Genomic DNA, 22,348 nt, shown 5'->3' with positions numbered 1-22,348 from the left:
AGTCACATGTATACAAATCCTTCACAGAGTAACTCTTCAAAGTTCCTATCTTAGTTTGGCCCCAATAGCTCTTTGACCATTTATCATTACAATGAAACCTTACAAGTGTAACATTTTTGAAAAAATGATCGAGTTGGTATGTTTCTACTTATCAACAAAAAATAAAAGATGCTTAGCCAAGCTTTCCCCATCAAAGAACTATTGAACAAAAGTCATTTAATTTTGAAAAATTAAACAAATCCTCAAATTTTAACAAGTTGAGATAATATATAAAAAAATAAAATTTCACAAATGCTTACAGCCATCCAATCCTTATTCTGCTAAATGCACATAAACTGGTTAAGTTTAATAACTCTGGTGAGTAATCAGTAAAACTTACTTCCTTTTCTGGATACAGTAGATCAAAGAGCTTCATGACAGGAAGAAAATCAGCAAGTGCATTTTTCTGAATACTTCCAGAAATGAACTGGAGCAGAACCCACATGAGATGATCTCTGCCTTTGATCAGTCCTCGCCCTGCTAACTGTAAAAAACGTTAAAGTGCAAATGCAGACACAGCCACTGAAGATGCGGAGGTAGAGCCCTGTGGCTTGTTACGCTACAATCTAGATCTAGTCTATGACCCCGATAGCACACAAACTCTAAAGGCCCTGAAACCAGTGGAGTGCTTAGAAGGCAGGGGCTAGTGGACAGAGGTTCTGTCTGGGGAGCACACTGTTGAAGGGGCTATCTGGACAGACAAAATGCCTGTAGGGAACTCTGGGATACTATCCTGATTAATGATTGATATGGGATGTCCTAGCCTACAAGGGGCAGCACTCTGGGCAAATGGTCTTCATTTGTGTAAGAAAACAGGCTGAAAAACCATGGGAAGCAAACCTGTAATTGCATACATCCATGACCTTAGCAACAGTTTCTAGTTCCAGTTTCCTGAATACAGTCCCTTTGTGGCAGACTATAAACTATAAGATGAAATAAACTCTTTCCTTTCCAAGTGGGTTTTGGCCACGGTGTTTTATCATGGCAACAGGCACCTAACCTAACTAGGACACAAGGCACAACTACTATAATAAAGTTGCTCATATGTATATATATGTACACACATATACATACATACATATATATTTATGCGTGCATATACATTCCCCTCTATCGTAGGACTCCTTGGTGGTGCTACACTCTTTTTATTTTGTGTCATGTCGTCCTGGCATTTTGACTATGTAGAATGAACGACAAATCAGTTTTTATAGTTAGAAAGAAACCATAAAAGTTCCAAAAGGAAACCAGGCAAGCCTTTTATCCCAGCACTTGGGAGTCAGAGGCAGGTGGATTTCTCTGAGTTTCAGGTCAATCTGGTCTACATAGTGAGTTCCAGACCAGTCAGGCAACATGTGAGACGAAAGAAAGAGAGAGAGAGAGAGAGAGAGAGAGAGAGAGAGAGAGAGAGAGAGAGATTGATTGACTGACTCAGGCCCCGACTGCTGTCCCCTCTGAAGCCAGTATCATTGGCAGCGCTTAAAGCAGTCTAAGCCATACCAATCCAGCAGGTAAAGTGGCTCTGAGCCAAGTGCGCTGTGGTACATACCTTCTGATGGAGAGAAAGGACCATATGTGGAAAACTGGCAAACTGGAAAAGCACAAAGAAAATGAGCTGACTGGAGAGATGCTGCCACAGGAGCTGGCTTGTTCCCCCATCGTCAAACTTCTCCTCGGTCTCAGACCTCTCCATGGCATACACCACCAGGTCCACCAACTGGTCCTCCAGCACAGGGCAGCGCTGCTTGTGCTGTAGGGCAGAGATTAAATACAGTATTCCAAAAGCCTCCTGGTTAGTTTCCGAAGTCACCAGTTAATGGGCATTAATTGTAACAAGAGGGCCGAGAAGCATGGAATGGAGTTGAAGTTAAGGTTAGATCTAGTCAATTAAAGCTGCATTGTGTCATATTACCATACAGGATGAGTTTCATGAAAAGTATTTTTCATTTCTCCTGCTTCTAATTAATTTTGATTTTGAATGCAGAATTATTTCCATCTGACAAAAGGCAATCAAAGCAATTTACTACTTTGTAAAGATAATAGATTAAAGCGGACATGATAGGGAGATACTATCATTTTTGCAATCTAAATCAAAAAACGAATTTCCAGAGATTAACTATTTAGAAAAAAACAAATGAAAAAACACGTATGTTTTAAAGTAACAAGTCCAAGCTTACAGTTCCATCATTAACAGGGGTAAATCAGCTACCAGAATGTCTGTTCTTCAATGTGTAGCAATAATCCTAATATTGAAATGAAAACCTCTTCCATAACCAAAAAGAAACTGATCTCTGAGCTAACCTCTGTTCTTCCCTTCTCTGAAGGTCAAACACAATGCAGCTTTAATTTTAAATTAGATCATTTTAATATCTAAAACAAGAAAAAGAGCTGATTTAAACACTAACAATGAAAATGCAACTTCCCTTTCTAGAGGCAAAAATATTTGTGTTTTAAAAGTGATTTAAAATGTACTTTTAACAGAAGAATTAAGCTATATTTTAAAAGCAACTTCATTTTTTTCTTTATAAATGTTGTATTATGTAGTAGCAGGCAGTTGGAAGCCTTTCTAATGAACACAATTACTAAAATAAGATGATTTTTCCTATACTTTAGATGTAATTATCGATGTCTTTTGCCATGAAAAAGGGATATTTCTTGAGTTTATAGAAAAATGCAAAATGGGGACAAATCTGGAAAGAAACCAAACAATGCACTGCATCCCCTCCTTGCATGCTTTGCCAGCTCCACATTGTAAAGCTCCAACATGGCTGCACTTTCTCAATGCATGCAAATAAAACAAACATCTACCCAAAACGGTAAGCATCAATGGTTGGTTCATATTCTATTTCCCCCAAACACAAGGCCATGATCACAGGTCAACCACGTTACAGGTTACAAAGAGCAATAGTAACACCACCAGTTGAGACTCCGGGACTTCTCCTCCAGATGTAGTCATCAGTATGAAGCAGAGCAGAGTGCAACAGACAACACTACAGACTAGTTCTCAAGTCAGCATGCAACTACTGTGTACAGGGCTTGAAATTCACTAGTTCTGCCAACCACCAACAACCTAAGAATGGCTCCGACAACACGAATTTAGAGCGAGATCATCCAAAGTAAACAAGAGTCAGAAAAATTTGTGGAAAGAAAGAAAGCCAGGATTTCCAGTAGGAATTTTTTCTTTTTTTTTACTAGTGATGAGAATTTGCTCCTACTTTGGAGACTAGCCAATTTGTCAACTACTCCTCCATCCATGGTGGTCTTCCATCAGTCTACTTCAGGAAAAAAGAACAGACTAAATAAAATTGGTGTTTAGCATCTGAGCCACTTTGGAGTTTCCCTTTCTTGTATTAGATATTTGTTTTTTTAAAGATTGGATGTTTTGATATTTGTTTTTTTAAAGACTGGATGTTTACCTACAAATTTTCAGGCAAGTTTTGATGGCCACAATGTTAAGGGTTTAAAGAATACCAAAAATATTAGCATTTTAACAAAATCAAAGCAACTGGGAAATTCACAGTTCAAGCTGATGTTCTTTCAGCACATGCCACGTCTCTTGTTTTCACCCCAATTTCTCAGTTAAGAATCAATCAGAATCTCTCTGCCACCTCAGACCTTGGTATCTCATGGGAGCAGAATATGTACTGGATGGATTATTCTGGATAAAGTCAGGTACTTTGCTTAAACTAAACTTAAAGGTGGGCTTAAGCACATTGTTTTATTTGCCAATTGACAGAATCAAAAGAAGAAAGGCCTGAGAAATATAGAGTGACCTATACGTCTACTTTTAGTAACCTTTGTGTCAGGAGGCAGACTGGAGAGCTGACAAGAGCGGGGCCGTGTGGATGCTGACAAGACAGCCTGTGGTAAGCAATGTTCCAGGTCAGCCTAGGGTACCTACGCAAGACCCTATGTGAAAAAAACAAAGTATAAATAAATAGGTTTATTTTTATGTTTTGTTTTGTTTTCTCATGTGTGTGTTTATGTTTTAAACTCAAGATTTTGCTATATAGCTCTGGCTGACCTGGTACTCACTATGAAGTACAGGCTGAACTCAAACTTGAGGAAATCTTCCTGCCTCAACCTCCTGAGCACTGGGATTACAGGTATGACACCGCAATTACTTTGCTTTAGTTTTCAACTACTATAAAATAGTTATATTAAAACAAAAAGTCTTCATCATACTTCAGATTGTCTCATAAAGTGGACCAAGTGAACATTTTAAAGGTACTTTAATATTTTATTTATGTTACTAGTCTGGCATAAATGTTCAACTTTTAGTTTATAGTGCATCTATATGCATAGATATTTTAAACCTGTTTTTAATGATGAGAATATCCAATTTTGTATTTTAAAATTATTTCTCCACATAATAGTTCAAACTATACTTGACCTTAGTTTACCCCTCATCCGCAGCGTGCCCTGCTTCCTTCCCACCACTTGGACGGCTGGTAAACCAAGCTGCTTTCTGCATTCAGTCAGACTCGCTACTGAGTGGCATGGGATGCTTTTTACGGAACACCTCCCTTTTGCATTACACACTTCAGAAATTTTACTTACAAGAGTTCAAGTTAATGCTAAATAGTAATTTACATCAATTTTAAAGCTGTCTATTTAGGAAAAGTTGGGAGGTATAAGTCTCAAGCCTATTAATCCCCTACTTTTACCAAGGAAGCTGCCAATCAGAACCAGATCCCTATGTTAGTAAACAGCTCCCAGAGGCATTTCAGAGAGATGGTAGCCAGAGCCTACACACAGCATACAAATGCGTAAGAGGTGTAAATGATTCATGCTTTTAGTTGTAAGAAAAAAGATAGAAACTCTGACGTGAACATAGAACAAACATTTTTTCTTTTTTCCACATTCTACCTTGCTGTGGCTGTGGAACCAGGTTATTTATGACCTGTCTGCGATCAATTTTAGGATTAACCATAACCTAATTCCTACTGGAAAATGCAATATGGACAGGTCATAAAGTCTTCAAGCTTTAATTATTGCACTGTTAGAGAAAGGAAAGGAAGTACAGCAAAGGGTACATAGTTCTGTAATGATAAAGATGCACTAAGATAATTTGATCCTTTTATTCACACGGATTTATCCTCCATGGTCTCCTTTTATACTCTGCTCTCCATATGTAAAATGATATACCAAGGCATGTCGGCATATTATCTTACATCGGTAGATCCCCTCACTATAGAGTTGCCTATGGCAACCATTACCCATGAATTGTGAATTTTTGACAATGTTTACACTACGGTGGGGCCAAAACTAATAATGTTCTGTCAGCATTTCCATTATAAACTTTATTTTTAATGGATCTATGTCTTAGTCATAAACTTTTTATAGGTTGAAACTTATTAAAATGATCAGATCACAAATACCCTTCTTGGAATTATTTTGTCAATTTCCTTCTTGAGGATAGTTGCATCCTTCCCCCAAAGGAGGGGGGTAAGCCACAGATAGCTAAAGATATAGGGGGGATGTACTTGCAGCCCAAATGACATTTAGCCACCAAATTAAAAAAAAAATGAGTCAAGTATGATTTAACTTTCACTGCAAAATTATTTTTAAGACAAAGTGTGAAGCATTCTTGCAAAGTCAGCTAATACTTACCTCTAGCTCAAGTGAAAGTCGATCAGTTAATGACTTGTATTTAAAATGTCAATGTGACAGATTATAGGAGGTAACTGTCAGGTACTGCAATGGTCAAGGAGTTCCAGTTTCACATGTACAAAGGCTCTTCCAAACAAGGAAACTTGGTAAAATTTTTTTAGAAGAAAAAAAAAACTGAAAATAATAAAGGAGGTACTACTACTGGCGTGAGTTTGGCATGCAGTTTCAACACTGAGCAAGTTTTATGGCCAAGCCGTATGTCCGTAAAAATAGGGCTTTATCAATGGAAGCACTGGTACAACCTTCACTATAGTATTGCAAACAGCAACGCTACTTAACAGAGCCTAGACAAGAGCGTCTTTTTAAAATCAAAAAGCTGGTCTATTTTAATATGCTGGGCTCAAAAATTGTTACCAAAAATAATTGGAACCACTATTTTGCTTAAAATCTCAAAGGTGCAAAGTCCTGGAACAGACTTGGGACTGCATAAAAGTTTGGCTTGTCAAATGTAGCCAGTGGTTTTCTCCTGCCACAGGTGAGCTTCAACTGAGGAGCGCACTCTAAGAGAAGGACTGACAAAGAAGGGTGTTTGTCAAGAGGTGTGGGGTCACCTAAGAGTGTGGCATTTCTTAGTCAATCCCCATATTTCCAAAAAAGCCTTCCCTGTTTAAAGCTCACCACTCCAACTTTTAAAAGCAACATATTTCTATGAAAATGTTTTTTTTTTCCTTTCTTTTTTAAAATTGTTTTGGTTTTTAGGCAAATCATCAGAGTATTTTTGTTGCTGCTACTTGTTTTTCTTAATAGTCTGGAAAGATAAGAGTCTACCACCAATCTTTCCAACTCTGAAAATCCCACCAGGCTAACTTTAGCCTGAAAATGAAAAGAGTAAAATGGAGTGGGGGAGAATGCCATCAAAAAGTGACAGGCTTTACTGAGTGCCAAGTGTTGTCTCTTTCTTAAAAAACAAGAAACCAAAAAATATATATCAAAAAAGAAAACACCAAAAATAAAAACAAAAACCATCCACCAAAAAGAACTCTCACATCCCAAGAAGGTTTTTCAGTGGCCTTGGTCTCAGCATGGTCCCGCCAATTTCAAGCCCCGACCATACACGTATTGTCTAAATGAATCAGTGGCTACAAAGCGGCCAGCGTATCGTTAGTCACAATACAACAGTAAGGTTGTGAACATACCTGAGCAATGTTCAAGGTCTAGAGCATTGGAGGATGGGCAGGACAAGACAGGACAGAACAAAAATAAAGGAAGAAAAAAAGAAAAGACAAAACAGTGACTATGAGGCCAGCCTCAAGAAACCCAAAGTCAGCACAAACCCGCCCACATGTCAAACCACTGAAACCAAACAAACACACACCAAAAAAAGAAAAAAAAAAGAAAGAAAAAGAAAAAGTCAGCAAGGCGGCCACTCTGAAGATATCAAGGGTTATAAAAAGACACCCAAACAACAACAACAAAAAGGTCAAAAAATATGGTTAAGTCATGTGTAGGTTTCTCTGGCAAAAGGTAACTTGAAACTGGCCTTATAGAAAAAAAGCAATGCAAAACAAACCAACTTTAAAAATACCTCCCTTTAAATTTAAACATTCTTAATGCAATATATAAATGATAGAAGACAACATTGTTGAATAAGTTTAATACTGAAAAGGTCATCGAAGAGTTCTTAACTGTTTTGCTTGGTTAACTATGGCAAAGAAAATAGAGAAGAACAGGGAAGATCTACAGATTTGATTGGCTTCCAGCATAGTACAGTACCTGCTTATTTAAACCTAGCATATTGCAGACCATATCCCTGGAATAGGGCTGCTCCAATACATATCTCAACAAAGCAGTCTGTGGTTCAAACAGATCCTTTAAAGGAAATAAAAAAGAAATTACTGCTTCAAGATTAACAAATGTGAATGCAAATTATTTGGAATTAAGAGTAAAATCTCCCAAGGAACTTGCTACCTTCCCAGTATGCGAAATCTAGTAGGGAAAAAAATTATATTTAGTGTTTACAGGTTATGTGTCCCCACCTTTCATTTGAAAACCAGGGTGAAAACCTTGTGCGAGGTCCTTTACGGGTTAAAAGTCAAGATAACACTAGATAGAATCATCAGAACTTCTTATTTCCTGAAAACAAAACATTTACAGTTTCTCATTTCAAGAGTCTATTCTTAAAATAAAACATCAGCTTCATGTGTCAGTTTAGATAGACTTCGTCTTTGGTGACAGATAGTCTTTAGACACAATGAAGCATTGCTTAGATTTCTGCTTCCCTTCTGTGCAAAACTGACAATTTTCCAGCAGTTTCTACATATCTAAGCATACAATTTCTTGTAACTAAACCCAGTTTATACAACTACTACTATGACAGTACATCCAAAACCAGAACCATTTTCTGAGTTTACAGCTATTTTCTAAATGATCACCTGGCAGCTCTAGCATCCCTCAATATAAGCTGCCGGGCCCTGCTTCTCCAGTAAGACTGTTGAACAACCTTAGCACTTAAACACACAGAGTTTTAGGAAAGGAGTGGGTTTACGCCTGTGCCACTTCAGAGAATCTGCACTTAATATACACTAGTTCTGAAATAATCAGTACTTATAAACACATATAGAGTCAGTTTTCTAGTACACGTGTCTTCTTCATTTCTGCCAGAGCCCTCACTCTCGAAAGTTCCTGCAAAATCTACTTCAAACACTGTTTGCATAACAGTTGCTCGACTGTATTATTTTATAGATCTCAGATGGAATTCTGAAATGAATGGGGGCAATTCATGAACGAATTTTTAAGACATGCTTTAAAAATGTACTAGTGGAATTGTGAGGAAAACTGAAGAACCGCTACTGCCTTAATACAACCTTTTTCCTTCTAAATGGATCCTGCCCCTCAGTTCACTCCAGCTCCACACTGACTTGCTGCTCCTTTCTTCACTAATGCTGTATCTGCGGAAGTGATAAGAGACATCCACATCCTTTCAAGCAGTCATTTTAAAGGACTCCTTGTGAGGTTGGAGGGAAGGTTTGGCTGGTAAGAGGGGTGGCTATTCTTCCAGGCCCAGGATTCGACGCCTAGAACCTAAAGTGCAGCTCACAACCACCTACAACTCTAGCTGTGATGCCTCTTATGACCTCCACAGCAATCCATTCATGTGGCACATGGACATCATGCAATGCATAACACTCATATACCTAAAACAAAAATACGATAAAAATCTAAAAAAACAAAAAAACAAAAAACCCACACAGGATTCCCTAAGCCATTTTCAAACAGAATAACCAGTAAGTTTTACCGAGAAATTTTTATAATAAGGGCTGGTTTGTAGACACAGGTCATTTTTTGCTTGCTTGGTTTTGTTTTGCTGAGAGAGGGTGTCACTCTGGTTTAGAACTTATGATGAAGACCTAGATGGACAGAACTCATAGTTTCCTCTTGCCTCAGCCTTATAGTTCTGGGCTTACAGACATGAGCAATGACAACTGGTTTTGTGGACACAGTTCTAAGGACAACTAGAATACAGAGACTCTTAGACAGCCAACACTGGATTAATACACACCTTATCGTATGGCAAAAGGCCTTTCAGAGGAAAGCGTAGAGTTGCGGGGTCCAATTTCCAAGAATTACAGATAGCTCCCGAGTTGTTCACAACTGGCAGAAGACTGCAACGGCCTGTACACATCACAAAAATATTTACATGTAAACCTGACCTCTTCAATATTTAATGAACATGCATGCTCAAGAGGATTGGCTTTAACGCCTTTCGGTCTGTCAGGACACTAAAGAATGACAATTTTTATTACCTGAATTTCTTTCTGATGACTGGACAATTTGTACAAAGTTTCCAAATTCAAAACTGTTGCATTTTGTTTAAGTGTCTAAGACAGAAGTCAGCAAAGTACAGTCCACGAGCCAAATCTAGCTGGCTATCTGCTTTTGCCAAGTTGTAATGGCGCACAGCTGCCTTTGCAGTCCGGCAGCAAAGCTGCTACAGACGGCACAACACAAAGCTTCCAATGTTCACGATATGGACCTGCACAGATACATGGTGCACAGCACAGACCTCTTCTCTAGGGTTAATGCTTTCTTCTTTTCTTTTGCAGAGTATTTGCAGAAGACTTTGATATAGTGTATGCTGACTGCCTATACAACAGCGTCACTTAGTTATCCCACAGACAACCCAAGCTCAACCTATCTGAAATGAATGCAGCATCTTCTTTCTTAGGACCTAGTTCACTTCTGTAAATCAGCTAATGATATTAATATCTAATCAGTTAAAAAAAAACAGAGCTCAAGATTTTCTGTCTAGAATTTATGCAGTTTATTTTCATATTCCCAGTGCCTAAAATTGTACTGACCTGTGAGAAATGCTCAATATCTGATCATTTTCAAAAAGGGGGTCCGTATTCCTAGAGAGCTAAATGGCAATCATCATAATTTTTAGAAATAATTTGGAAATATATTTCAGCACTGAAAGATTATCAAATGAAAGAATCAAACCAAATATAAGAAAGTAGATAGCTAAAATATCCAATGAAGAGTTAAGGTTTGAATTACAATGGACTGGAAGAGTCTGGTTTTCCAGTACGATGCCACAGAAGAACAAGTTTGCTGACATTCCCAGTTGTCTAGAGTTTAAGAAGCATTTCCAGGGGCGAGAGATGGAGCTCAGCTGGTGACTGCTCAGCAGGCATGAAGCTATGGGTCCTATGCCCAGACCACATAAACTGAGTGTGGCAGCACAGCTTTGTAATCCTAGCACTGAGAGGTGGACACAGGAGAATCAGATGCTCAAGGTTACACAGTCTGAGGCCAGTTTGGGTTACATAGACCTTGTTTTAAAAATCCAAAAATAAAATACAATGAAAGTTATACAAGCTAACTAAAATATACCAAATAAAAAGTGTTCCTAGTTAGAAGTAAGACTTCTAGAATGGTCTTATGTGAAAGTCACACCCATCTATGATTTCTGTCTTTACCGTATTCAAAGCACCTGAAAATCATCATTACTGGTTTCCTCGACATTACAAAGTGGCGAGACACTCACAAGAGGCCACCTTTCAGCTTTGTCCATCAGACTCACAGTCACAAAAGATCAGGTATTGTGTAATATACTAAGCATACTTTAAATTGTAATCTTACCACAAATGGAGTTTATCCTTGCTGTAGGCCTGAAGGTGTCCACAAAGTCTGATACTAAGTTTCCTAGTAACTAAAAGAAAACAAATATATATAAAAATAAGACCAAGATTACCAAGCATAGAGTGATCATCCATTGGAATTTAAAAATTAAATAAAAAATTGTACATTAAAAATTAGTACAAGCCTAGCACAGAATTACTCAAAGACTAGTGTGTTCTTCCAGATACTTGTCACTCCAAGTGTCCCTAAGTTATGAAGCTGTGTATATTTTTAAGCACGTAACGTAAGAACTGTCTTAATGAGTTAATAGAGATATAAAATAAATATATTATGCTAAAAATACACTTATTGGGCCAGTGATATGGCTCAACAAGTCACGATGCTTGACACCAAGGCTAATGGCATCAGTATGATCCCCGGGACACACACAAAGACAGAAAAAAAAGCTGACTTGTGCACGTTAGCTTCTGGCCTCTAACCATACGCATGGTATACACGGTTCATACACACAAAGTATTAAGTGTAAAAAATATATACTCTCCAAGGATAACATAACCATTTGAAAATGTGCAATGAACCTATCCTATAATCATACTGATGAATATCTTGCATATCGCCATAGAACCTTCATCTAGCGATGGATGGAGATAGAGCCAGAGACCCACACTGGAGCACCGGACTGAGCTCCCAAGGTTATAATGAGGAGCAGAAGGAGAGAGAACATGAACAAGGAAGTCAGGACCATGAGGGGTGCACCCAACCACTGAGACAGTGGGGCCGATCTATTGGGAGCTCACCAAGGTCAGATGGACTGCTACTGAAAAAACATGGGATAAAACCGGACTCTCGGAATGTGGCGGACAATGAGAGCTGACGAGAGGCCAAGGAGAATGGCACAGGAACTTTCAACTGGCGATAGATCGAGAGAGAGACAGAGACCCAAATTGGAGCAATGGTCTGAGCTCTTAAGGTCCAAATGAGGAGCAGAAGGAGGGAGAACATGACCAAGGAAATCAGGACCACGAGGCGTGCACCCACCCACTGTGACAGTGGAACTGATCTATTGGGAGCTCTTCAAGGCCAGCTGGACTGGGACTGAATAAGCATGGGTTGAAACTGGACTCTCTGAACATGGCGGACAATGAAGGCTGATGAGAAGCCAAGGACATTGGCACTAGGTTTCGATCCTAATACATGAACTGGCTTTGTGGGAGCTTAGCCTGTTTTGATGCTCACCTTCCTGGGCCTGGATGGAAGTGGGAGGACCTTGGTCTTCCTGTAGGGCAGGGAATTTGGACTGCTCTTCAGTATCGAGAGGGAGGGGGAATGGACTGGGGGGAGGAGAAGAGGAGTGGGGATGGGGGAGGGGAGTGGGGGGAGGGGGCAATGTGTGGGAGGAGGGGAGGGAAATGGGAAACGGGGAGCAGTTGGAAATTTTAATTAAAAAAGAATAAAAAAAAAAAGGAAAAAAAAAAAGAAAATGTGCATATGGCACTCTTTTTCCTCTGGAACCCCTCCCACTCTAAGGAGTCAGCCTTACTTTCCCTATGTGCACTCTGCTACATAAATTATTATCTTTTATTTTTTTTCATCGTTTTCTTTCTTTTTATTTATTTATTTATTTATTTATTAAAGATTTCTGCCTTCTCCCTGCCACCACCTCCCATTTCCCTCATCAAGTTCCCCTAGTATGGTGGTTTCTCAGGAATTTCGGGATCCACCTACCCCTGGACCCAGCAATACTACTCTTGGGAATATACCCAAGAAATGCCCTATCATACAACAAAAGTATATGCTCAACTATGTTCATAGCAGCATTGTTTGTAATAGCCAGAACCTGGAAACAACCTAGATGCCCTTCAATGGAAGAATGGATGAAGAAAGTATGGAATATATACATATTAGAGTATTACTCAGCAGTAAAAAACAATGACTTCCTGAATTTTGCAGGCAAATGGACGGAAATAGAAAACACTATACTGAGTGAGGTGAGCCAGACCCAAAATTATTATCTTTTAAAGGGGGCTGTGGAGTGAAACAGTTCAGCAGGTGAAATTAATTGCTGTGTAAATTTGATAACCTATGTTTGAATACTGGATCCCACTGACAAAGGAGAAAATCAACTCCCAAAGCTGCTCTGACTCCACATTCATGGTATGGCATGTGCACAGACATACATATTTTACTGGCTAACCTTATGTCAACTTAACACAGGCTGGAGTCATGTGAGAGAAGGGAACCCCAACTGAGACAATGCTTCCATAAGATTAGGTTAGTGGCCTATACACACGTACACACACACATAGTCAATTTTAAAATTTAATATTAACAGAGTAATTCCCTTAAAATATGTAAAAAAATGAAGGGTAATTTATAATAGAATGTATTGTTGGTAGTAATACGTTAAGAATGCTTTAAATATTCATAGCTATTAGACAATAACAGAAGAAAATCTTAGAGTTCAGTGGTGGGGTCATTCCTGGGCCAATAGTCCTGAGTTCTATGAGAAAGCAGGCTGAGTAAGCCATGGGCAAGCAAGCCAATAAGCAGCACCCCTCCGTGACTTTTGCGTCAGCTCTTGCTCCAGGTTCCTGTCCTGGCTTCCTTTAGTGATGAAGAGCAAAAGAGAAGTATAGTCAAACAAATCCTTTCCTCCTAAGATGCTTTGGTCACAGTGTTTTATCACAGCAACAGTAACCCTAACTAAGACAAATACACACACACACACACACGAGTACATATATGCATACAAGCAATATAATTAATATAGATTTGATAAAACTTTGATAAGAATTTAAAACTTTAGACAATGCAAAATTTACCCAATGTGGAAGTTTTCCCTCAGGATATAGTTTCCTGATCTCCGTGACAGCAAAATACGCTGGCAACAGGCAGGCATTTCGTTCCAAGATATAAGCTATAACCTAAAAGAAATAAAAGAGGTAACATTATTCTTGACTAGTCTCACACCCAAGACCTTTAAAAACAACAACATAAAGGATTTAAAAATAAGTAAGTAGGGCTGGGAGATAACTCAGTTGGTAAAGTGCTCGCATCTGCACACATCTGCAAAATGTTGACATAAAGACACACTTCTGGTAAGTAAACAGGAGGCACAAACTCAAGAGGTCTGGCTTACATCATGGCTCCAGTTAGTCAGGATATATTACATACTTGAAATAGTTATATGGATCTTAAATGTTTTATCAAGAAAAAAAATATAAGGGAAGCATGTCTGAAATTCCAACACTTGGGAAGTAGAGACAGGAGAATCAAGAGTTCAAGCCTATCCCCACCTCAGCTGAAAATTAGTTACATAATACCCCACCTCAAAAAATAAGACAAAAGACTGTGAGGTAAACTATGCTAAACTGTTTGACTTAACCATTCCGTAGGTATATGTGTATTCACATGTACATGTACACACACGTACACAAAAAGCAGAATTATTATTTTAAAATTTAATATTAACAGAAGAATTCCATTAAAACATGTATAAAAATGAAGGGTAACTTACAATAGACTGTATTGTTGGTAGTAATACCTTAAAATGCTTTAAATATTCATAGATATTAAGACAGTAACAGAAGAAAAATCTTACACTATTATTAGTAGTTTCAAAAAATAAAAGTGGCCACTGTCTATCTTATAATGGTTTAAAATACTTTAGTATCTATACTCCTATCATAACTAGCTAGCAAAAATTAAAATTTTTACATTTTCTTTTGAAAGACAGTAGCCATGAAACAATAGCATCTTTAAAAAAAAATGACTTGGGCTAAGATGCAGCTCAGTGTGGCAGAGCACTTGATCAAAACCAGAATTGATTTTATTATCGCAGAGGGAACAGAATGCTCTACAACTACTGCACGTTACTTGTGTGAGTGCTGTGTGAGTTACATGCACATGTGCAGTTGTTCCTGCCTATGCACGTGCATGCAGAGGCCAGAGATGAGTATAGGTGTCTTCTTGCTGTTTTCTGATAGGGTGGCTGACCAGCAAGCTCTTGGGATCTGCATACCTCTGTCTCACAACAACAGGGCTGTAGGCATGGGGGACAGGGCACACGCCTGGCTTTTTCACACAGGTCCTAGTTATCTAAACTCTATTTCTCTTGTTTAACATCAAGTGTTCCTTCCCACTGAGCACTCATGTAAAAAACCTAGACATGGGAGGCTCCCCCATGAATTTCAGGCATGTACAGACTTAAGTTACCTCTCGTGCTGCCAGGAGCTGCTGGATAACAGCAGAGCTTACTGTATTCGGAATTGTCAAGATTTTCTCCAAGATCACTTTCAGGAGATCTCGAACACCCTAATAAGAAAAAAGATGACATGAGTTAAAACAAAAAGTATGTATAAAGTCTTCTATGTGAGGCAAAACAGCCAAGTTCAGGAGTGTACACTGCTTCATGGTCACACTTTAAAATTTTCCAAATCAGAGGTAACACACTTCTAACACTACCCTGAGAAAAAAAGAATAATGCTCCACAATAGGAGAGAATTCTGCATAACATCTTGTAATGAAAAATGAAAATCCCTTAAAAAAACAAATGGAACTTTCTATATTCTGCCAATCTTTTCTGGCCCTCAAAACAGTCGAAGGGTTCCTACTGTTCCGAAGGTTAAAAAGCCCAGCTTCGCTATGGTCAGAGATGCATGTGAAAACCCTCTGGAAACAGGGTAACAATACTCAGTTTGAGTAAAGAGAAAGATCATCTGAGACATCTTCTGTGATTAATTTTAGAGTTGGCTATGATTTAACAGTAACTATCCCCCTGGTCATTATCGGGTCATTTCTGAGTGAAGAACATGCAGACACAAAGCACAAGGCCATGTTGTGGCAGTTCCTTAACAAAGGACAGCGACCAACAGGACCGAGTGAAGCTGAATGGCGGCTGCAGCTGTGGAGTTCCTGCGCTGTACCAGGAACTTCACTGACTGTGCTGTTGCTTTTGGTCAGGAGCAGAATCCTGAAGACAGGTAAGGAAGGACATGATTCTAGAGAGATCAAGGCAGAGTGCTTGACCCCTGCTCCACATTCTTCATTTCACAAAGCAATGAAGGACTCTGGTATCCAACATGGATTCTGCCTTGTGACATTCCATTTCACTGTAACAACATATCAGTCCTGTGTATGTTTTCAAATGTTGGGAGAAAAAAAACTGTAAACTGAGTCATTTTAAATCCCTTCAGCACAGATGCAAAAAAGTCAAGTCATTAATACTCTCTACTTTGTTTCTCTCATGTGAAATAAGATATACATCCTGTAAGAAACAATCATGCCTTAAAGCAACCACTTTTTACAATGAGGAAATAAATGATACCTTGTAATCCACTCCTCCAATGATTTTCCGAACCAGCTTAAACGTTAAGGCCCAGAGCTGTGTTCTTTCCCATTCAAGAGTGTCAGAGTTTATCAAAGATTCACAAACCATCCTAGGGGATAAAAAGGTGCATTCCAGGTATGAGAGAGAACCCTAAAATTTTTCTAACAGCTATGGTCTGTGGATGCTGGGTACTGTAAGCGCCAGGCCAAGCATGCTTTCTAAAACTACACTGTTAAAGTATTCCAGGGATATGTAATACTTCCTGTCTTTTACTTGGAAGACAACTCAAACTTTAAGTAGAACTAAATGATATTCACTATGCTATATTTTCATTAGAAAAGAAATCTATCAAAAGCTTTTGGTTAAATATTTATCAATTACAAGGAGGTGACAAATTGTATTTTTTTCAAGGTGACTACATTACATATTCATTTGTATATGTTTCTGTGTAATATGACACTGATACATACCCCTCGGAGAGCTAGAGGGATGGTCTGTGCTGCCTGGGCAGGTTTAGCGCTATGGCAAGAATGCAAGGCTACATCTTGACTATATTCTTTTTGCAAACTTTTGATAGTTCCAATACATGTTGCAGGAGATAAATGGATATAGTGGCATTTCGTTTGTATTTTAATAAATAAAGCTTGCCTGAGGACCTGAAAAGTAAAACAGCCACACTGGCCAGACATATAGACCAGGCAGCAATGACACACACTTTTAATCCCAGTAGCCACACTAGCTTGCCAGAGAAACCAGGCGGTAGTGCAAGTGGAGAGGATTACAAGACAGGAGGAGAGCTCTCAGGCTCCGTCTCATTCTGAGATTCTAGAGGCAGGATCGCCATTTCAGACTGAGGTGAAGGTAAGAGCCAGTGGCTGGTGGCTTTGCTTTTCTGACCTTCAGGTTGAACCCCAATATCTGTCTCTGAGTTTTTATTAATCATGCTTCAAATGAGCATGAAAAGCTTCTTTCTAAAAGCCTTCAGGCCTCGCTACACCGGACTGTAATGATGAAGCATTATGAAAATTAAACAAAAATGGCTGTCGAGATGATTCAGCAATCCAGAGCTCACATTGCTCTTGCTCAGGAAGCCCTGAGTCCAGTTTCAAGAATCTATGCCAAGTGGCTCCTATCACCTGTTTACCCTAGCTCCAAGGGATCCTACACCCCCTTTCTGGCCCCCTCATGCATATACCTATATACATGGCAACTACTAACACAGATGCATATACATCAAAAACAAAATAAATTTAAGACCAAAAATACCTACCTCTTAAGCTAACTTACTTAGGAGCTTCATGCCCCTTTCCGTGCCCTTATCTCTGTACAACAACCTCAAATCAATTCTGCTTCTTTACAATAAAAGGTCTTTGCATTGCTCATCATCACCAACCATACCTGGGTGGAAGGAGACCAGTCTCAACTGCCATTGCTAAGCAGTCATAGAGGAAAGAGATTCTTTTGGGGCTGTGCTGGCCATGAATGAACTTAACAATCCACTGGATGCACTGTTCATGAGAATCCTAAAAATTAGAAAATGCTTTTATTTTAGGCCTGAAGCTACATTTTCTAACTAACACAAACAGCTAATATCATACCTAGGAATATATCAGTACTTCAGATGAAATATTTAGATTCAAGTCAGATTCAACTGTGGGCATGGTAGTATACGCTTGTAAACCTAGTACTTGAAAGGATGAGGCATATTGTGGCCATCCTGGGCTACATAGAGTGTTCTAAGTTGGCCTGAGCAGTATCTAGCAAGATTTTGTACCCAAATAATAAATAAATAAAATTTAATATTTGTTATATTAATTTTTAAATCTTTCAATTACATAGATTTAACTCCTACCATGAGACCTTCAAAAGTAGTTAAGATTATATTAATAAAATCACGGCCAATAGAAAACTCACTTAAGCTACTGTGAGCAGCATCTTTCAGGGGGATATAAATATTCCTTTATTTAGAAAAAACCTATACGGGTAGGGCTTCAGCCTCATCAAAATGGAAATGAATCCAATCCCCATGAACACCATGATTCCAATGATGACTTGAACATCTAGGTTTTTGTATTTGACTGACACTGAAAGTCACCGCCTTCCAGGACATCCCAGAAGGCTCTCGATGCCTTGCCCTTCCACACTACCACTGAGACTCGTGACTTAGAACTGCGATTTTACTTTTAGCTTTCTCTCTTAATACATAAACTTCCTGAAGGGTCACACCTTAACTCACTAAATGCTTAAGGGATTATTTTTAAAACTACCTGGTAGCCGGGTGGTGGCGGTGCACGCCTTTAATCCCAGCACTCGGGAAGCAGAGGCAGGTGAATCCCTGTTAAAGGCCAGCCTGATCTACAAGAGATAGTTCCAGGAGAGCTTGGACTGTTACACAGGAAAACCCTGTCTTGAAAAACAAAGAACCAAAAAATTAAAATAAAATAAAGATAAAAACTACCTGGTGAGATGCTCACCAAGCAATGGTATTTGCTGCCTCCTGAGTTTGATTCTCAGAACCCACATGGTAGCAAGAGATAACTCACTCTTGTAAGTTATCCTCTGTCCTCTACACAGTACTATGATATACACACACACACACAAAAAAAAAAAATTTTAAAAAGCCCAACAATAATTTAAAAATAAAGAATGCATGAAAGATACTAAACATTAAAAGAAAATGTAAAGTTTTATCAAAATAAAATTTCTCAGTGCTTGATACACAAGGATAAGAAATTATTACCATTCTATTGTATACATCTAAGGAATAAATACTCTCACATGTTGGTATTGGGGTTGCAAACAAGATAACCCTTATAAGAAATAATTAGGTAATTTCCATAAAGCTATAAATATTGCTGGGAGTTATGTATGCTTATATCCCAGTACTCAGGAGGTATAGAGTAAGGCCACAAGTTCAAGGCCAATCTGGACTACACATTTAGTTCCAGGCAAGTCTGGATTACACAGAGACTATATCACATGTGTTATACATCTCCCCTCCATAACTAAGAAGAAGAAAACCAACCTGTCTTTTCATTTAGCAATATTATGTCCAGTAACTAATCCTAAGTCTGATCAACAAGAATATTCACTAAAACACTGTTTAAAGTAGACAAGTTAAGAGAAGCATCTAGCTAAGTCTGGTGGTCCAGGTCTACGACCCCAGGAAGCAGAGGAAGGGGACTGTTGAAAGTTCAAGATTAGACTGGGCTACATAGCAAAAAAAAAAAAAAACCACTTGAAAGTGTATGGTTGGTTAATAAAGGTGAAGAGCCATATTACAATATATCCCACTGCTACAAGACATAAGGAAAAGAAACTCTTAAAATTACCTGACGCTACTTACAGAACTTCCTATTAAGGGGAAGAAAAGTAAGGAGCTAAGTGCTGATCACTACAAATGGAATGGTGGCATGGTGACTCTATAGTGATAACATATAATTCTGAGGCTAGGGATGCAGTTCAGAGATGAGGGGATGCGTAGAGTGGGGGTACAGCTCGGTGATGAGTGTGTGTCTAGCCCGTGTGAAGAACTCAGGAGACAAAAGCAGGGTGACGCAGAGAGATGCTGTCATGTAGATAGACAGTTTAGGGACACCAACTGGGATCCTGGCTTCTGCCAGAAGGGCGGGTGGCTAAACTAGGAAAGGAAGACTAGCCTTCGGTGCCACTCTTACGCCTTGCATATTTCTGATTTACATCAAAGTCTTACCTTTTGAAAACAAATCAAACCATGTTGTCTTTAGGACCCACACTTGAGTGGCAAATATATCACTGGCTCACAGGCAAAGATAGCTCAGTAGCTCACTTCCCTATCCTTAATGAACCATGAGGAGATAATGTACTTTTCTAACGGGGACTCTATTACCGTGTCTTTATGAGGATATACTCATAAATACTGGGTAAGTTTTTGAATAGTGACATTTTTCTTTTACAAGAAATGTTTAACATTATCTGTTTTCACATGGAAACCAAAGATATCAAGATAGGATGAAATGATCTTATATACTCTAACATGGGAGAAATTTTTAAAAAACATCTCCTGCTGCGATCTTATTACACTGAACTTTCAATGCAGGTTCTCCAGCAAAGATATGAATGTAAAATGACGGCAATTTTATTTTTTCCCTTTCCTAAACCACCTCACGAAAAAGATCAACATAGACGTAAAAAGCAAAAAAAGAAACCAAAAGTCAGCAACCGGATGTTACAAAAGAAATGTCTCACCTGAGAAAGCCCATTCCAAAACTGTCGGAAGGCTGCCAAACAGCTAATTAGTTTTGTTTTTTCATCCTCGGGGGTATCCATAAACATGCTGAAAAGCAAAAATCACATTACTTGCTACTGGTTTAAAAGGGTACACAGACAGCAAGGCAGACCTTGTAACTCCCCCACACCAACCTAAGTAAAATCTTACAAAGAAGAATCAACAAAACCCTGCCTGCCACATACTCACCCCGGGAAAGCCTCTTCTATAATTTCTGTTTTCTGCAAACAAACAAAACAAAAAGTAGTAAAGAATCTGAATAATAAAGGGGTGGGAGGTGTCCCCTGGAGAAATATTCTAGGGCAACATAGGATAAGTCACTTTTGTGGGGAACGCGCGGGAACTAACGAGGCTTTCTTTGAATCTGACAGCCGCCGGGCGACCGCCAACCCCAGGAGAGATTCCAATGTCAAAACAAAGGGGGCGGGAAAGGAGCCTGGCCAGGCCTAGAACCGGGACCCGCAGACCCTGCCCCTTCCCACGCTCACCCGGGGGTTACGGACAACTGCACTCACCACCACCTCCTCGAAAATGCTCTGCAGCTGCGTCTCCATCGGTACCATCGAGCCCCGGGCTCTCGGGGTGCCCGGCGCGGCTCGGGTAAGCCCCTAGCTCCTGGAAGAATGGAGCCGAGGGGTGGAACCACAGGAAGGAAGCCCAGCTCTCTCCGCCGCTTCCTTCAGAGGTCCGCAACTAAACAGAGCCCGCCCGGAAGCTCGGAAGGGCCCGGTGCGTTCTCGTTACAACCCTCCCCTACCGGATATCTGTAGCTCTTGCTCGATGGTTCCGCGCGCTGAGGTGGACTTGGACTACAGGGCGCCACCTCCTGGCTGGAACTGGAGCTGCGTCACGTTTGGAATTCACTTGCAGCCAAACCAAGTGATGTCTGTGGAGGACCGATCTTTTTTTTTTTTTGGTTTTTCGAGACAGGGTTTCTCTGTGGTTTTGGAGCCTGTCCTGGAACTAGCTCTTGTAGACCAGGCTGGTCTCGAACTCACAGAGATCCGCCTGCCTCTGCCTCCCAAGTGCTGGGATTAAAGGCTTGCGCCACCACCGCCCGGCAGGACTGATCTTCAGAAGCAGTTGATACCACTTTATTCTTTTTGTTTTGTTTTGTTTTGTTTTTTCGAGACAGGGTTTCTTTGTAGCTTTGGAGCCTGTCCTAGAACTAGCTCTTGTAGACCAGGCTAGCCTCGAACTCACTGAGGTCCGCCTGCCTCTGCCTCCCAATTGCTGGGATTAAAGACGTGCGCCACCACCGCTCGGCAATACCAGTTTATTCTTGCCCACATGGACTGACCATATCTTCTCTATGATAGCCTCAGCTGCTAGCACATGGGCACGCCACCATCTTTCAAAGGAATACGCACATTATTAATTTGCAAGAGAGTGGTGGTGTTAAGTATATGATTTAAAAACAGAGCATTTTGCATCCCCTGAAACTTTTCTCACATCCTATGCAGCTAATTACCTAGCCACACTGCCCCACATCCAGGAAGCACTCACACTTTATTTATACAACATTGAGTTTTTCACGTCCTTGATATTTATGATTGGACTGTTTACATTTCTGTCTACTCTGATTCAGAGAGCTTTTCATCAGCTTATTTGTGGTTCTAATAGATTCTGATTTCCAGTTTTTCTTCTTTGTCCTGGCTTGCTCTTTCCCACCCCGTTTCTCTCCCTGCTTCCTTTTCTCTCTTTTCCCCTCTCCTCTTTTCTCACATCCCTTCCTCTCACCTCCTCTCTCCTCCTCTCCTCGTGCTTTTCAAGACAGGGTCTAGCATAGTCTACGGTAACCTGGAGATCAACTCTATAGCCCAGGTCGGCCTTGAACTCACAATCTTCCTGCCTCAATCACCTGAATGCTGGGATTTTTTTATTTTGTAAAAATTTATTTCATTGTAGATTAGTTTTAATGAATACTTTTAATTTTTTGCTGTTGTTTTCTTGGTGTCAAG

At 39.6% G+C, this 22,348-nt stretch overlaps 1 protein-coding gene across 3 annotated transcripts in view; it reads right to left on the bottom strand.

The window, feature by feature from the left end:
* Med23 (mediator complex subunit 23) overlaps positions 1–21,028 on the bottom strand; it is a 46,447-nt gene extending 25,419 nt beyond the window's left edge. For 2 of the 3 annotated variants that reach the window (XR_009056082.1, XM_057756066.1), the window contains exons 1-13: positions 20,903–21,028; positions 20,577–20,608; positions 20,348–20,435; positions 17,519–17,643; positions 16,118–16,229; positions 15,007–15,105; positions 13,614–13,715; positions 10,792–10,861; positions 9,209–9,321; positions 7,423–7,518; positions 6,846–6,863; positions 1,586–1,786; positions 380–523 (exon numbers count right to left, since the gene is read on the bottom strand). Coding sequence is in view for 2 of the 3 variants with exons in the window: in XM_057756066.1 (XP_057612049.1) it covers positions 380–523; positions 1,586–1,786; positions 6,846–6,863; positions 7,423–7,518; positions 9,209–9,321; positions 10,792–10,861; positions 13,614–13,715; positions 15,007–15,105; positions 16,118–16,229; positions 17,519–17,643; positions 20,348–20,435; positions 20,577–20,608; positions 20,903–20,950 (1,248 nt within the window). In the remaining variant the exon portion in view is untranslated. The remainder of the gene's footprint in view (positions 1–379; positions 524–1,585; positions 1,787–6,845; positions 6,864–7,422; positions 7,519–9,208; positions 9,322–10,791; positions 10,862–13,613; positions 13,716–15,006; positions 15,106–16,117; positions 16,230–17,518; positions 17,644–20,347; positions 20,436–20,576; positions 20,609–20,902) is intronic. The other variant, XM_057756076.1, reaches the window with a different exon arrangement.
* Positions 21,029–22,348: the final 1,320 nt, after the last annotated feature.

This window comes from Chionomys nivalis, chromosome 2 (genome assembly GCF_950005125.1).
Source record: "Chionomys nivalis chromosome 2, mChiNiv1.1, whole genome shotgun sequence".
Classification (NCBI taxonomy): Eukaryota; Metazoa; Chordata; class Mammalia; order Rodentia; family Cricetidae; genus Chionomys; species Chionomys nivalis.
This window is presented reverse-complemented; position numbering and strand designations above follow the sequence as displayed.